The sequence below is a fragment of the Trichomycterus rosablanca genome, chromosome 10 (genome assembly GCF_030014385.1).
Source record: "Trichomycterus rosablanca isolate fTriRos1 chromosome 10, fTriRos1.hap1, whole genome shotgun sequence".
Classification (NCBI taxonomy): Eukaryota; Metazoa; Chordata; class Actinopteri; order Siluriformes; family Trichomycteridae; genus Trichomycterus; species Trichomycterus rosablanca.
Genome location: NC_085997.1, coordinates 35,468,116 through 35,484,163, shown reverse-complemented (window position 1 = coordinate 35,484,163; position 16,048 = coordinate 35,468,116). Strand labels below are relative to the sequence as shown.

The 16,048-nt window shown below is 42.9% G+C and overlaps 1 protein-coding gene across 1 annotated transcript; it reads left to right on the top strand.

Moving 5' to 3' along the window:
- Window positions 1-404: 404 nt before the first annotated feature.
- psmc5 (proteasome 26S subunit, ATPase 5) lies at window positions 405-14,742 on the top strand. The gene is made up of 13 exons (XM_063003240.1): window positions 405-490; window positions 1,933-2,004; window positions 4,164-4,233; window positions 5,176-5,273; window positions 6,039-6,095; window positions 6,184-6,288; window positions 6,371-6,496; window positions 7,671-7,797; window positions 8,505-8,695; window positions 12,580-12,678; window positions 12,764-12,874; window positions 13,503-13,589; window positions 14,579-14,742. Exons 1-13 carry the CDS (start codon window positions 467-469, stop codon window positions 14,630-14,632), a joined length of 1,221 nt encoding a protein of 406 aa, XP_062859310.1. The 5' UTR covers window positions 405-466; the 3' UTR covers window positions 14,633-14,742.
- The last annotated feature ends 1,306 nt before the right edge of the window (window positions 14,743-16,048 follow it).

The window sequence follows — 16,048 nt, the reverse complement described above, 5'->3', positions numbered from 1 at the left end:
CAGAGGAAACCCACAAGGAGCACATGCAAACTCCACACAGAAGGACCCAGACTGCTTACACATTGTGTAGCACATTGGATGTGGTTTGGAACACAGTCTGGACGATGGACATATCATGGCAGTAAAGTGTAAAGTCAACAATGCAATCATATTTGTGCGTTGGAACTAACACATGCAAATACATGCAGGTTAATGATTGTAAGTTTGGTATGTTCTCCCCGCAGGCTTCCCTGTCTGTGTTTCCTTAATAGAAACATTCGTTATTATTTCTGTTTTGGTTTGTCCAGTGGTGCTACTTGGTCTGAAACTTCGAACTTTCTGAACATCGCCTTTTACCCTAAGTAGTGCACTTGTGTTAAAAGAAAGTCGTGATTTGGGACACAGCCCTGATTTGAGCCGTTAGAGGGCAGCACCGACACCAACCGGAAGCCTCTAATAACTCAGCAGAAGTGCTGAACCCTCCAACATGGCGCTAGACGGAATAGATCATGTAAGTAATTCTGCCTTTTTCATGAATTAAACCGTTATAATGTTGTTAAAACGCTTCATACGTGGCTTAAACGCGTCTGTAATTACATACACAGGGTTCCGGTGCAGCGCAGAACATTCATGTTTCACCGTTTCCACATTTAAATCTTTATAATCGAGATCGCTTTGCTGTATCATTGTTATGCCGGAATGTCATTTTTACACCTGTTTTCTGACAAGTCCCGCCTTGCTTCACCCCATCATGACATTGGCTGATATCTGACATGCTGTGCTCTGATTGGATGGTTGTATTTGAGTCTGCCTGCTAACCAATCAAATCAAGGCTGTCGAAAAACGGATGGGGAGAAAAGTAATACATTGTTAGCCTAACGCTGCTAACCAGGTTTTATTAGTGTCAGTGTTCAAAATAAAGTTGATTTAAATTCCTGATTTATTCGCATTTATGTTAAACAATCTTTATAGTCTTTAATGTGTTTCTTTTTGTAAATCAAATCTTTAAATTTAGTGTTTGCTTAGTGTTATCCATAACAGGTTTAACAAGTTAAAACGTTATTATTAGGCGTTATTATCATTATTAATAATGTTATTATTATTTTAAACTAATAATTATCTTATAATCTAATAATTATATTTTATATTATTGTGTAGCTATTATTATTATTGATTTTATATTACTGGTATATTTAATATTAGTAGTGATTTATTTTTATTCGTATAAATTATTATTATTATTATATTGTAATTATATTATATTCATTTTTATTTTATTTATTTCATCCTGGTAAGCCTTTAGTTTATAATTTAAGTTATTTTTGTTACTATTATGATTATTATTATTGTTATTATTACAGTTTACACCGATTAGGCATAACATTATGACCACCTTCCTAATATTGTGTTGGTCCCCCTTTTGCTGCCAAAACAGCCCTGCAACTGTGATGCTCTGTGTATTCTGACACCTTTCTATCAGAACCAGCATTAACTTCTTCAGCAGTTTGAGCTACAGCAGCTCGTCAGCAGCCTTCACTCCCCACGTGCATCAGTGAGCCTTGGCCGCCCATGACCCTGTCGCCGGTTTACCGGGACCGGGACACACCCCACAAGAACTGCAGTTTTGGAGATGCTCTGACCCAGTCGTCTAGCCATCAAAATTTGGTCCTCGTCAAACTCGCATTTTTCCTGCTTCTAACATCAACTTTGAGGAACAAAATGTTCACTTGCTGTCTAATATATCCCCCCCACTAACAGGTGCCGTGATGAAGAGATAATCAGTGTTATTCACTTCACCTGTCAGTGGTCATAATGTTATGCCTGCTCGGTGTATATTACAGTTTTTGAGTTTGAGTCGTTAGTTTATACTTTACTCTTTTTATTCATGTTTAAATTTCACTTGATTTTTTTTGTTGCTTTCTCACCGTGTTGTTGCTCTTTCATTTCTCTCAGATGGAGTTGGAGGACAGTAAAGGCGGCTCCGGCCTCAGACAGTATTACCTCTCCAAAATCGAGGAGTTACAGGTATAAACATGAAATACTATTCAGTTCTTAAACACCTTCCTGTGTTCTTGTTCTTTAATCTTACTTCCTCTGCCGCTCGCTCTGCCTGAGTAGGGTAGCTTTTTTACAGAGGCCACGCTGTGCTCTGTGTGTTCCTCCACCGCATGACACATCACTGCTGCAAACTCAGAAGCTTAAACTCTCTGTGCTGTTGGGCTAGTGTGTTACACCACTGTGGCACCTGAGCGCCCCTTAAACAGCGTACTCTCAAGGTCACCGTACATAAAAGAATAAAATCAAAGCAAAAAAATACATATACATGTAAAAAACATATACATGTAATTAGAGATGGGACGATCGCTCGACTTTAAATCGATATCGGCCGATTTTCAATCAAAATATGCTATCGACGATCGGACGATATTTCCCAAATGTAGCCGATCCGATCACTTGATATTAGGGCCGGGACTTTAACGCGTTAATTTAGATTAATTAATTACAAAGATTTTAACGCGTTAAAACTTTTATCGGAATTAATCCAATTAAGTTTGGAGCCGGAACCTTTGTATTCGCGTGTTCTAGCACGCCTGTAAATCTGATGCACAAGCGACATCCGCAAACAACAACGATGGACGACGAAGCCGCTTCTCTTGGTCCACTGAGGGACAACTTTAGCTTTAAAAAACGTCCTGATGGGACTTTCGAAAAGACTACTGTTGTATGCAAGTTGTGCAAAAAGGAGTTTGCTTATCACCGAAGCTACTCAAGCCTAAAATACCATCTCAATGCAAAACATGTTGCGGCAAGCACAGCCGTCCCCACAGCTAATTTCAGCGTCCCCAGCAGCGGTACAAATAAACGCTCCAGCCAGCCCACATTGGACCAGATGACAGGTTTCAGGGCCAAAATTTAGAAATGGCACTTTAATTTTTGTTTACACCAGATGTTAAACTCTCACGAGTTGCAATATTGTATAGTTGTTTTATTTATTTTTAATAAATCAGGGGTTCCTGAAATACTTGAAATCTGAATAACTATAATAGCACCAACACATCTGTTGGTTTAATAACAATTAAAAAAAAAAAAATTCAAAAAGCAATAAACATGTTTGTTGTTAAGAATATACGTGTATTCATTCAAAATTTTAGTAGCAAAATAATTTTTGTAATTAATTGCGATTAATTAATTACAGACCCTGTAATTAACTCGATTAAAATTTTTAATCAAGTCCCATCACTACTTGATATATAAAGATCATGTTAAGCTTAACAGCTCAGTGAATTGATCCAGACTTTGCGCTACAAAACACGAACCATCACATCACCATTCATCAACCATCATACAGAAACCATCATGAAAGCTCTTCACGACCTAAAATAACAGAATTAACGTTGTGCATCATACATACGATGCAATTTTGCTGAGTGAAATATTTACTTTAAAAAGATCATTCAACCCGGTCAAATCTGAGCCGATTCTATCAGCACATTATTCAAACTCATGTTCAGTTTGGTAACTCGTAAGTGGTTCTTACTTTTGATGTAAATGAGAACAGAAACGTTACAGAGCCAATCAGAGGCAAAAGTTTATTCATTACCAAATTCGTTAGTTCAGGATCATCTGCTGAACTTTTAGGATAATCAGAACTTTTAGCTCCACAGACGGAACGAGTCTGACTCGGTGACCGCTCTGTGGTAATAGCGGTTTAATTAAGCTTTTTAATGAAGCTTTTTAATGTAAGAAAGTCACACAAAATGTTCTGTAGTAGCTGGTGTTTATTTAAAACCACAGCATTTATTAATAACAGTAAAAACGGAGAGAGAAACTTACGCGTCACATTCGACTCCTGAATCAGAATCATTTAAAGCGACACTGTGAACAAAGCGTTTTTTTAAAGAAACACACACACGCTGTTGCTTTCGGTTTATCTTCACTGTGAGGCTCTTTGTAAGTTTTTTTCAGACTAAACTGGATAACATTAAACCTGTGTGTGTGGTCAGTTAGACTAATAAGATATGTCTCCTGTGGGTGAAAAAAATAATTGTTTGGTTACTTTATTATTTACTGCAGATTTTGCGCTAAAAATTGCATGTCATTACCCCATGTGCTGTGAGTTTGGATACCAATGGTTGTGTGAATGAAATGGCATTAAACCCTTTGTTTGTGTTTTCTTTCTGTAGCTGACAGTAAACGAGAAGAGCCAAAACCTCCGGCGTCTGCAGGCCCAAAGGAATGAGCTTAATGCTAAAGGTAAAGGAAGAGTTCTCGCTGTGTTTGCGGCGCTACCCTCTGATGCTTAAGATTGTCTGTTACATGAACCGTTAGTACGTGTATCCACTTCAGAAGATCCTGCTCATCTTCATGTGATGGTCAAATGACACATCTTTAGTCATTTCCAGTTCCCTTGTTATGAATCCTGTGATGCCTGCACCATTCTTGTGCTGACCAAGGAGAGTCGGGAGTCGCTTCTTTTCACCCACCAGGGGCCGACTCTCACAAAGTGTTTACACTAAACGTCCACCACTCATGCAGACGCCTCAACCAGACAGCAGTGGTCACTTTTGTAAAGCATCCAGCTTCTCAGCCTTGGCCTTGATCTGATCATGTCCTTAATGAGCATCAGTTCTAAAACTCAGTAGGACCTACCTTAAAAAGCGCGGTGAGCAGGCAATGTACACAAGATGCCGTATTGGACACACCAGAATAACACGCACGTATCTGATAAAAGGTGAAGCTGCCCCATATTGTGCAGCACGCCAAACACAGCTTACAATAAAACATTTAATCCTGGAATGTATCATTTATGACCTCGAGGGACGACAGATGCTAACAGCAAAGAGCATGAAGGAACGATTCATCAATACAGAAGCAAAAAGACTTCTAAATTCCTGTCTGTAACATAACTAAAGCAACACATGTAATGGACATACAAAGAAACCAGACACAACTTCACTAAATATTGTGCTGCTACATGAACTCAATGACTGATGCTGACCAAGCCAACATGGGTTGTAAAAGTACCTGGTGTTAATTCACTTCCACTTATATTTCTATCATAAACCAGGCCCAGTTCAGGCTTCTGTCCCAAATGGCGAGTTAAATCCTCCTGTGCTCCAGTGTGTATAGAAGTATTCTGGTCAGAAGCATGAATGCAGCTCCTGATTTTCATCATCTTCTTCTTTTTTTCCTCAGTGCGTCTCCTTCGTGAGGAGCTGCAGCTGCTGCAGGAACAGGGTTCTTACGTGGGTGAGGTGGTCAGAGCCATGGACAAGAAGAAAGTGCTGGTGAAGGTGAGCCACACGTTCCTTTTAATATCGATCAAATCAGATACCTGAGGATTGTGATCACCTTTAAAACGAGAGGTCGTGGCCGAGGAGGGCTGAGACCGGACCTATCTGACACGTACGTGTGCATTCGTTTACTTGCTCACAGTTGTGTCTCAGAGAAACACTGAGCTCTTCAGATTAACTATAGGTAGTGCAGAGCCTTGACCAGACAACAGGGGTCGCTTTAAGCCAGTGTGTAAATGCCCGGTTGGTCGATAGCACAGCTGAAATTCCAATGCTGATTCCAGCGGTCTTGACTTGTGCGACTTGCTGAGCAAGTATTGTATCGCTTTGTTTTTTGTTGGTTGATGTCGTCTTAGATATGGTGGCTCGGTGGGTAGCACTGTCGCCTCACAGCAAGAAGGTCCTGGGCTCGATCCCCAGGTGGGGCGGTCCGGGTCCTTTCTGTGTGGAGTTTGCATGTTCTCTCCGTGTCTGTGTGGTTTTGCTCCGGGAGCTCCGGATTCCTCCCACAGTCCAAAGACGTGCAAGTGAGGTGAACTGGAGACACAAAATTGTCCATAACTGTGTTTGACATTAAACTTGAACTGATGAATCTTGTGTAACCAGTAACTTCCTGTCCTGTCATGAATGTAACCAAGCTGTGCAATACACAACGTTAAAATCCTAATAAATAATACAATAGTGAATAACGTACCTGTTAAACATGGCATAAAAATCCAAATAAATAAACAAATAAATGAAAGTTTTTTACTGCTATGTCCGTAGGTTCATCCTGAGGGGAAGTTTGTGGTGGACGTGGACAAGAACATTGACATCAATGATGTGAGTTTTTCCACAAATGCACCAATTTGCAACTTCATGCTGCTTTGCTACCAAATAAAATGTGACCAAATGACCATGTACCATCCAGGTGACCCCAAACTGCAGAGTAGCGCTCAGGAACGACAGCTACACCCTGCACAAGATCCTTCCCAACAAAGTGGACCCACTGGTGTCGCTCATGATGGTGGAGAAGGTATGCATTCCTTCACTCGATCATTTTCTCGACCCCGGTTATAAAGCTTCACACCAAGCACTCATTTCTGTTCGACCTCTAGGTTCCTGACTCCACCTACGAGATGATCGGCGGCCTGGACAAGCAGATCAAAGAGATTAAGGAGGTGATCGAGCTGCCCGTTAAGCACCCCGAGCTCTTCGAGGCGCTCGGTATCGCTCAGCCGAAGGTGGGTTCAGGTGTTGTTTGCTTAACGGCCACTTTATTAGGAACAGGTAGCTGTTTAATCGCCCGGTCATGTGACGGACGGTAGCGTGAGAGCTGAAACCAAGAGTGGGAATCTGAGGAGACCGTGGGCACGGGCTGACCAAAACTGGACAGTTAAAGACTGAGAGTCATCGTCTGGTGTGATAAATATCCATTTCTGTCATAGCCTGCAGTGTAGGGTCAGAATATGGCGTAAACAGCATGAATTTATGGACCCAAAATAAAAACAATCCATAATTTCTTAAGAAAAATTGGTATAAAAGAGCAACACTTGACAAGGATGATAGACTGACGTGATAATTATTTACCCTTCCTGTCGTGAATATAACCACGGTGTAATATAAATAAATAATAGGTATAGATAATGTAAATAAATACATTTATGGACCCAACCTGTCAAGTTTGAAGATTTCTTGCTGGTTTTAGTGGTCTAATGATGTGGGAAAGTTCTCTTGGGACACATTGGGCCACGTAATACCAATCAAGCACTGTTATGGTACAGGACTAGTAATCAGAAGGTTGCTGGTTTATGCTTTACCACTGCCAGGCTGCCACTGTTGGACCCTTGAGCAAGGGCCTTAAACCTCAATTGCTCAGACTGTATACTGTCGCAGTATAAAAGCGTCTTCTAAATCCAAAATGTGCTTCAGTGGCCTCCCCGGTCACCAGATCTGAATCCAGTAGAAACCTTTATGATGATGAATGTCCAGGAGACGAATCAGCAGCCTTAAATGTGTGTTTCCAGCACCTTGATGGAACTGAGGTGGTTCAAAAAGCAAAGCGGGTTCCACCCAGTATCAGTACAAGGTTCCTAATAAATTGGCCAGCTCCAGACTAACCAGTGATCCTTTTGGGTAATTATCTCGTGGGGCGGCTCAGTGGCTAAGTGGGTAGGGCTTTTGCCTCACAGCAATAAGGTTTGGGGTTCGATCCCCAGGTGGAGCGGGTTGGATGTTCTCCCTGTGTCTGCGTGGGTTTCCTCCGGGTGCTCCGGTTTCCTCCCACGGTCCAAAGACGTGCAAGTGAGGTGAACTGGAGATACAAAATCATCCCAGTAGCTACCGTTCCTGTCATTAATGTGACCAAAGTGTGTAATAAGTAAAGAACTAAATGAATAATCTTGTGCCCCCCTGCAGGGTGTGCTGCTGTACGGACCTCCTGGCACCGGGAAGACCCTGCTGGCCCGAGCCGTGGCTCACCACACCGACTGCACGTTCATTCGAGTGTCCGGTTCTGAGCTGGTGCAGAAGTTTATTGGAGAGGGTTTGTTCATTGCAACTTAACACCTCACTCAGCTTTACTACATGGCCAAAAGTATATGGACGCCCCTTCTAAATAGCCCATCGAGATGAGTTTGGTGTGCGGGGGACTGACCTCAACCATGCTGAACAACTTGGGGATGAGTTGAACATCAACCACAAGCCAGACCTTCTGCCTGACCTCAAAAATCTTGTTTTCACTCAACAGGCACAAATTCCCACAGCCGCTCAGGTGGTGCAGCTGTAAAACACGCTAGCACACCAGAACTGGGATTTCGAATACATCGTATGGAATCTCGGCTCTGCTGTCCGGCTGGGTTGGGCGGCTTCATGAACAACGATTGGCCTGTTCATACAGGGAAGGAGCCAGATAGGGACTGGTGCAATTCTGACCTCTGCTGGCTCAGAGTAGAGGAATAATGCTGATCAGGGTGTGACTCTCCGTACACAAGGCTGATCCGTGTATGAACTCGCCTCGTGCAGGTGAAAAGATGCAGTCGGGACTGCTCGCGTGTCGGAGTGGGCGTGTGTCCGTGGAGAAAAGGGGGTAAATGCATATGTGGTTTCCGAATGAGAAGTCAAACAAGCTCATGGTCAGGCGTCCACATACTTTTGACCATCGTTCCGACCCATACAGTTCAGCACTACGTTAAAGCGATTCACCACATTAAAGCTGTGATGTAATTTACCTCCGATTCTCTGCGTGTGCAGGAGCTCGGATGGTGCGCGAGCTGTTCGTCATGGCTCGTGAACACGCCCCCTCCATCATCTTCATGGACGAGATCGACTCCATCGGTTCCTCGCGTCTGGAGGGAGGATCCGGGGGAGACAGCGAGGTTCAGCGCACCATGCTGGAGCTCCTCAACCAGCTGGATGGTTTCGAGGCCACCAAGAACATCAAGGTACGACCAAACACGACCACATGAACCGCTGAGGACTTCTCACGTTTTCCAGTGCTACATGTTCCATAGTTGGTTCTTAGTTATAGTCCGTTTGGTGCGTGGGATTAGAATCCTGATGAACACTTGCCATGTGGACTATGCGGCTGTTCTGTCTGTTCTTACTCTGGATACCAGTATGCTACATAATAGACTTTAAGATAACGTTACTGGTCTTTAAATCTTTTGGTGTAGCACATTTATAAGATATGCTGCAGAGATATGAGACTAAAAACCAGCCAGTTAGTCCAGCCTAATGCCAAGGTCACACTACACGATTTTTGCCCTGATTTTCGCTCGGCGATTGATTTTCCGGGTTGGCAGATCAAAACTCGGCTCTCAGTCGCTAAGTGTGAACTATCCGACAACTCGACCCGACCGGCTCGCCGAGCGCTCGGCGACTGGATCGAGTTTTCTAGCACGCCAGATATCTGATCTCAGACGGGCAACTGGGAATGAGTGACATGTCGAACAGCCAATGAGAACACAGGATACAGCGTGAGGGGAAATGCAGGAGAGGACAGGGGACAGGGGCTTAATTAATATAGTTTATATCAGGATACACCGACACACACACGTTTTTTACAGTATTTCTTATTTGATCGTCCTCTACAAAACGTAATACCCACGCTGCATTGCAAAACTTACTACAAAACAAGCCATATACTGTTCGTGTTGCCAAATCCACTCAGATTCATTAATTTTTCTCCTTGATATTACGCTGCACATCAGCGCACAAACCCTTTGATCTCTCGCTACTTGTTGAAGTTAATTTTTTTGGACGTGGTATCATTAAACTTCTCGTCACTTCTCACGTGTGTTTTTGTAAAAAAAAAAAAAAAAAAGAAAAGAAGGGAGACCGGAGAAGCTCGTCTGCGGTTCCAGTTGGTGATGGATGGTGTAGTGTGAAACCCCCTATCGCCGATCAGTCGTGTAGTGTGAAATATACACCGACTGAAAGACTCCCGAGTGCAAGAGATTCAGTCGTATAGTGTGAACTGTACAGCGACCTGACCACTTGGAAAGTCGTGTAGTGTGAACTTGGCATAAGGTGACCTAACATGGGGAAGCATCGTTTAGCTACTATGTCACTCTTAAATGGAATTTTTTTTTTGCATTTTCTCCCCTAATTTCCCCTCCAATGTAGTCATATCTAATTACCTGATTGCATTTTGCTTCCCAGACCTCCACTCCTGACCGAGGAGAGCCCCTCTGACATGTATGCGGTAGCCGAGGCGAGTTTATATGGAGATCTGTGTCACGTACAGAGACTCGCACAGCGATCCCCGTCTCTCTGTAGCGCCATCGATCAGCCAGCAGAGGTCGTAATTGCTGCAGTTAAGATGAATCCCCATCGTCCGTATAGGCTCGTAGCCTGCTGGTAGCAGAACTGAGATTCAGTCTTAGGTTTGAAATGTCATTTTGCTTCACAGTAAAGCCATCTATCAATGTTGATTTCACAGGACACGCCCACTTTTCGTATACCGTCCAATAACTGAGCCTTCAACCTTCATTTTTAGTTTGCCACCTGACCGCCCAGCAGAGAGCTGTTTCCATTATTGTGAACGTTTTATGGAACAGTCTGGACAGTGGGCCAGTCCATTGGTGGTCATGACACTCACCCAGTAACTCACTCGCCCGCACAGAGAGGGCAGTTTAGAGCTGCCAATCCACCATCTGCATGATTTGGAAGGTGGAAGGAACCTTGTGTGACTGAAGCATAACAAAGGTCTTCACTAGGGGGCATTATTGGCCAAAAAAGTCTTAAGACAAGGGCTGCAACTATCGATTATTTTTGTAATCGAGTATTCTATCGATTATTCCAGCGATTAATCGAGTAATCGGATAAGAAATACTTTTGCTTTAACAAAGAGCAAAAACAAATACATATTAGATTAAATAAGACATGTTTCTTAAACCAAACTGTACATTTGTATTCCTTGCATACAGGACAGTTTAACATTTTTTAAATGCAAAAATAAATAAATCAAAAATAAATTAATTTACTTTTAAAATGTAAACAGGCAACCTGAAACATCAGGTCATCAAGTCATAAATAATAATAAACAAAAATACATGAACATAAGCCTGTAATTTGTGCAACTTTCAAAACTCAAAGTTTCAGCTACAGCTCACGCAGAACATAAAGCTTTAATATTTTGTTGGGAGGTTTTGTGGTGTTTGTAGGGGGATAAAAATCTGTCAGGATTGTGTCTCTAGATGAGGTAGATCTGGTGTGTGTGTGTGTGTGTGTGTGTGTGTGTGTGTGTGTGTGTGTGTGTGTGTGTGTTTGCCTAAATCTTTATAAAAGCCTGTGGTGGTTGAAAGGAAGTAAAGTCAGTAAACATGAGTAAAGTAAACACGACGCTCTGATGGTGTGGATGTTATACTGAGTTTTAGTTTTATCAGCTTAAAATGATCTCAAACTTTCTGTGCTTTTCTCTGTCCAGTCTCCTCCTGTTCGCTATTTTCTCTCTATATCTCGCAGTCCGCGCTATCAAATCTCGGCTGCGTCCTAAACCGATACGTTCAGTTCGCAGGAGCGGCGGACGTGTCCAAATACGTAGTGTTCATTAAACTGTCCGCAAAAAGAACCCGGATCAAGTCCTGTTAAGTTCTGTTTATGTTTCAGATATTTGGGACGCAGCCCTCAGATTCTTCACGTCACCTGCACACAGCGTTAAACACGCTGCGCACAAGTGAAAGTCGTCCGTGTAAAACACCGTGAGCTGTATATGGTTGTGCGGATTAAACGATTCCTCGATGCAAAAAATTTGAATCGATGATTTTTAGTAATCGATTTACTCGAGTTACTCGTGGAATCGTTTCAGCCCTAGTTAAGACAGTGTAATAAATTGGCAGTGTCAAGTTATGACACAACCACACACTTGTCATTATTGTTTGGACTGAAGCTACATAGCTCGTTGTGAGTAATTTATGATGTAGCACCTATTTGTATACAGATATCACAGCTGTGTCCAATATTGTGAACGTTTTATGAAGTCTGGACAGTGGGCGAGTCTTTCGTGGGACATGACACTCGCCCAGTAACTCACTAGCCCACACACAGTGGGCAGTTTAGACAGGCCAATCCACCATCTGTATGTTTTGTAACCTTGAACCTTGAACCTTGTGTGACCGAAGCATAAAAAAGGTCTCCACTAGGGGGCAGAACAGCATCAAAACACTGTCATAACAAGCCAGAAAAGTCTTAATGTCTGGACAGTGGGTCAGTCTATCGCGGGACATGACACTCACCCAGTAACTCACTCCCCCTCATCTAAAGGGTACGTTTAGAGCCGCCAATCCACCTTCTGTTTGTTTTGTAAGGTGGAAGGAACCTTGTGTGACTGAAGCATAAAAAAGGTCTCCACTAGGGGGCAGAACAGCGTCATTACTAGCCGAAAGTCGTAGGAGCGTGTAATAAATGTATAAGAAATAATAAATGAAGCTACATGGATTGTTGTATGTAATTTGTGATGTAGCACCGAGTTGTTTTGGAGTTTCTTATAAATCCAGAGAGCTGTTTCCATTATTGTGAACGTTTTATAAAGTCTGGACAGTGGGCCAGTCTATCGCGGGACATGACACTCGCCCAGTAACTCACTAGCCCACACAGAGTGGGCAGTTTAGGGCCGCCAATCCACCATCTGCATGTTTTGTGAGGTGCAAGGAACCTTGTGTGACTGCAGTGTAAATATAAATACAGAGAGCTGTTTCCATTTTTATAAAGTCTGGACAGTGGGCCAGTCCATCGCAGGGCGTGACACTCACCCAGTAACTCACTCGCCCACACCGAGGGGCAGTTTAGTGCGCCAGTGTGTGTAACAGTGTGTTTTCCTCTGCAGGTCATCATGGCCACCAACCGTATCGACATCCTGGACTCGGCTCTGCTCCGACCCGGCCGCATCGACCGCAAGATCGAGTTCCCCCCTCCCAACGAGGAGGTCAGTCTCACACGTCCCGCTTTATTCTGACCTCACTGTATCGTCCAGGTATTCCCAGTGTTAACTGTCCTCTTCCCCTCACCAGGCCCGTCTGGACATCCTGAAGATCCACTCGCGCAAAATGAACCTGACCAGGGGGATTAACCTGCGCAAGATTGCTGAGCTCATGCCGGGGGCATCAGGCGCCGAGGTGAAGGTAAGTATAGCACCTGAAAGCAGACGGTCAGCTGATCAGCTGCCTCAGTAGAGAGGATTCTAATAAGACATCGAACTCATAAGGCAGATTATTTAGACGCACTACTTACTCAACAATTACAGTTTTAGCTTACTAAGCTAACACAGGTAGCCTCAGGCCATTCAAACCAATGGGCTGAGGCGACACAACCCGCTAGCACGCCAGCTAACGTCTCCCTTCGTGTACTGAAAACGGTTAAACCGTCCCTGACGAGCCTGAATTTACAAATAAACGACACTCGTGCACCTTTATACAGATTAAACACCTATGAGAATTTATGTACATGTGAAAAGAACTCTGTTGGTTGCTCCGCATTATATTCGTTCATCATGTTTGTCATTTTTTGTGAGAAAAGTCGTGCCGCACTGAATGCTGGGATTGCCTTCAGCACTGAGGAAGCACCGGACGCTCCCTCGTTATTCAGTCAGATCATCACTCAGAATTAAGGCGCCTCAGTAGGAGCGTTTTAAGGGATCTAAGAATTTAGACACGCCCTCTTCTCAGGAGTGTAGGATGACAGATGTAGAGAGATCAGCAGGTTTCGTTTGTGGCTGTACGACGAGTGTAATTGTTAACTTCTTTGGTGCAGGGTGTTTGTACAGAAGCTGGCATGTACGCCCTGCGAGAGAGGAGGGTCCACGTCACCCAGGAGGACTTTGAGATGGCGGTTGCGAAGGTACGTTTGTTCTCATTACTGGGATTAAATGCGGCGCTACACTAGACGTTTTAAGGTCTTGTACCGTCAGAACTACGTGGCGAGAAACGTTTTGATCAGGTGGTTTATACCAGATGCTGCATTGGACACACATGGGTAACACACGTATAATATATATATAAAACATAACCGCTAGGCTACAACTGCCTCGTATAAGGTACTGGACTGGTAATCGAAAGGTCACTGGTTCAAGCCCCACCACTGCCAGGTTGCCACTGTTGGGCCCTTGAGCAAGGCCCTTAACCCTCAAGTTGCTTTGGATAAAAGCATCTGCTAAATGCTTAAAATGTAAACATATACTAACTGAATGTCATAAATATTTACAGCAGCGACAATCAAACCAAAGACTATGAGGACATTTTTTAATCAAGCTGAAATGAAAACAGTCCTCAAGTTAATCAGAGGGTTGCTGGTTTAAGCCACTGTTGGCCCTTGAGGAGGCCCTTAACCCTCAATTGCTTGAACTCTGTATGACCACAATGAGAAGCTGCTTTGGATCAGTGTCTGCTCAGTGCTGTAAATGTGCATTTAATTCAAACCTGCTTTAAGGTGGTTCCACTGTTCTACCTTCCAACAGTTCTAGTCAAACTATCCCTATTTACATGTGCACAAAGTTCAATGACTTTCTAGAACCACTCAGTGAATCATCAAAGCTGCTGTTTATAAATATTTGATCCAGCTGATTTTTGGAAATCCCAGAGTGTGAGGATGAGAAAAATCTTTAATCAAGCTGAAATGAAAAGTCCTCAAGTTTTTGGAAAAATTGGTCTAAAAGAGCGCTTGACAAAGATTATAAACTAAGATATTTATCTGAATATAAGATATTACCTACCTTTCCTGCCCTGAATATAACCACTGTGTAATGACGGTGTAAAACATCAAAATAAATAAATAAACTATGTGATGAGTTGATCAGATTAAACCTGAAAGATTTTGTTCTTTATCCACAGGTGATGCAGAAGGACAGTGAGAAGAACATGTCCATCAAGAAGCTCTGGAAGTAAAATCTTTCATCTGCGCCGTCTCGGAACCGACCCTGTATTTTGTTTTTCTTTCTTCAACTTCACTGATGTTCTCTAAATTTATTTTAAATAAATTGTGTCTCTGGCTTGGACTCTTGGATTCATCTGTTTATTCTGGTTATTTATATTACAAAAAAATCCTGTAACTCTGTGCCAACAGTTTGGGGAAGGTCCTTTTCTTGCTCCAGCATGGCTTTGTGCACAAAGCCTGGATCATACAGACATGGTTTGGTTTAAAGGAACCCCAGTGGCCTGTACGGAGGTCTGATCTCCGCTCTTATTAACAGCTTTGGGATGAATTGGAATATCGATTGCAAGGCAGTATTGAATCTGACCTCATCTTTATATTCCTGCATTCAGGCCTGTATAAAAAATATTGATTAGGACAGAGGTCCCAAACCTTTTTTGCACCATGGACTGGTTTCATATAAGATATAATTTCATGGACCAGCGGGGGCAGGAGGATTTAAAATAAAATTATATGAGGAGCGTAATAAAACACAAAGTGCATAACGATACTGCTCACCAATGATGGAAAATCAGTGGAACCCTGAACTTATATTGTTGCACCGAGATGCTCCCACCTAGAGGTGATAGGGGTCAAAAACATCTGAAGTGTGTTCCCTATGTCCAGTCTACTCCGTAACTTTGTTTTGGTTGCCATTACTGCAGAAAATCCCACTTTACAAAGATAGGATGTTGGAAATGTGCAGTGATAGCTCAGTGGTTAAGGTACTGGACTAGTAATCAAAAGGTTGCCGGTTCAAGCCCCACCACTGCCAAGTTGCCACTGTTGGTCCCCTGAGCAAGGCCCTTAACCCTTAATTGCTCACAATTGTGTTCAGTCATAACTGTAAGTCGCTTTGGATAAAAGCGTCTGCTAAATGCCGTAAATGTAAATGGAAGCATTGTTTTGTAGCAATCCCTAAATAATTATTCTTTCTGTGCGGCCTGATAATAAATGATGCTAAAATGCTGGTTTAAGTCATTGTTGAGACCTTGAGCAAGGCCCTTAACCCTCTCTATATGGTCACTATGGTAAGTTAGTTAACTCACTCACTCACTGTCTTAACCCCTTATCCAATCAGGGTTGAGGGGGGAGGGGTACTGGAGCCTATCAATGGGCGCAAGGCACACAGTAACACCCTGGACGGGGCGCCAGTCCATTGCTGAGTTAGTTAAGTGTCTGTTACATGCTGTAAATGTAAATTTAACACAAGAAACTTTATGGTGGATTTCATGTTACATCTGACTATCTGGAAAACATTTCTCTTAGTATAATGTGACCTGATCTAGCCAAGAGACCACGGTTCTAGTGGTCAAACCTTATTTACATATGCACAAAGGAGTCCATGACACAAAGTTGAATGACATTCTAGATATTTCTACACCAATGAA

Excerpts from the sequence above, each read along its gene's own strand:
- psmc5 (XM_063003240.1), top strand. The coding sequence starts at position 467 with ATGGCGCTAGACGGAATAGATCAT. Across the intron at positions 6,289-6,370 it reads CGCTCATGATGGTGGAGAAG|GTTCCTGACTCCACCTACGA; the intron begins GTATGCATTCCT and ends TTCGACCTCTAG. Across the intron at positions 12,875-13,502 it reads CATCAGGCGCCGAGGTGAAG|GGTGTTTGTACAGAAGCTGG; the intron begins GTAAGTATAGCA and ends TCTTTGGTGCAG.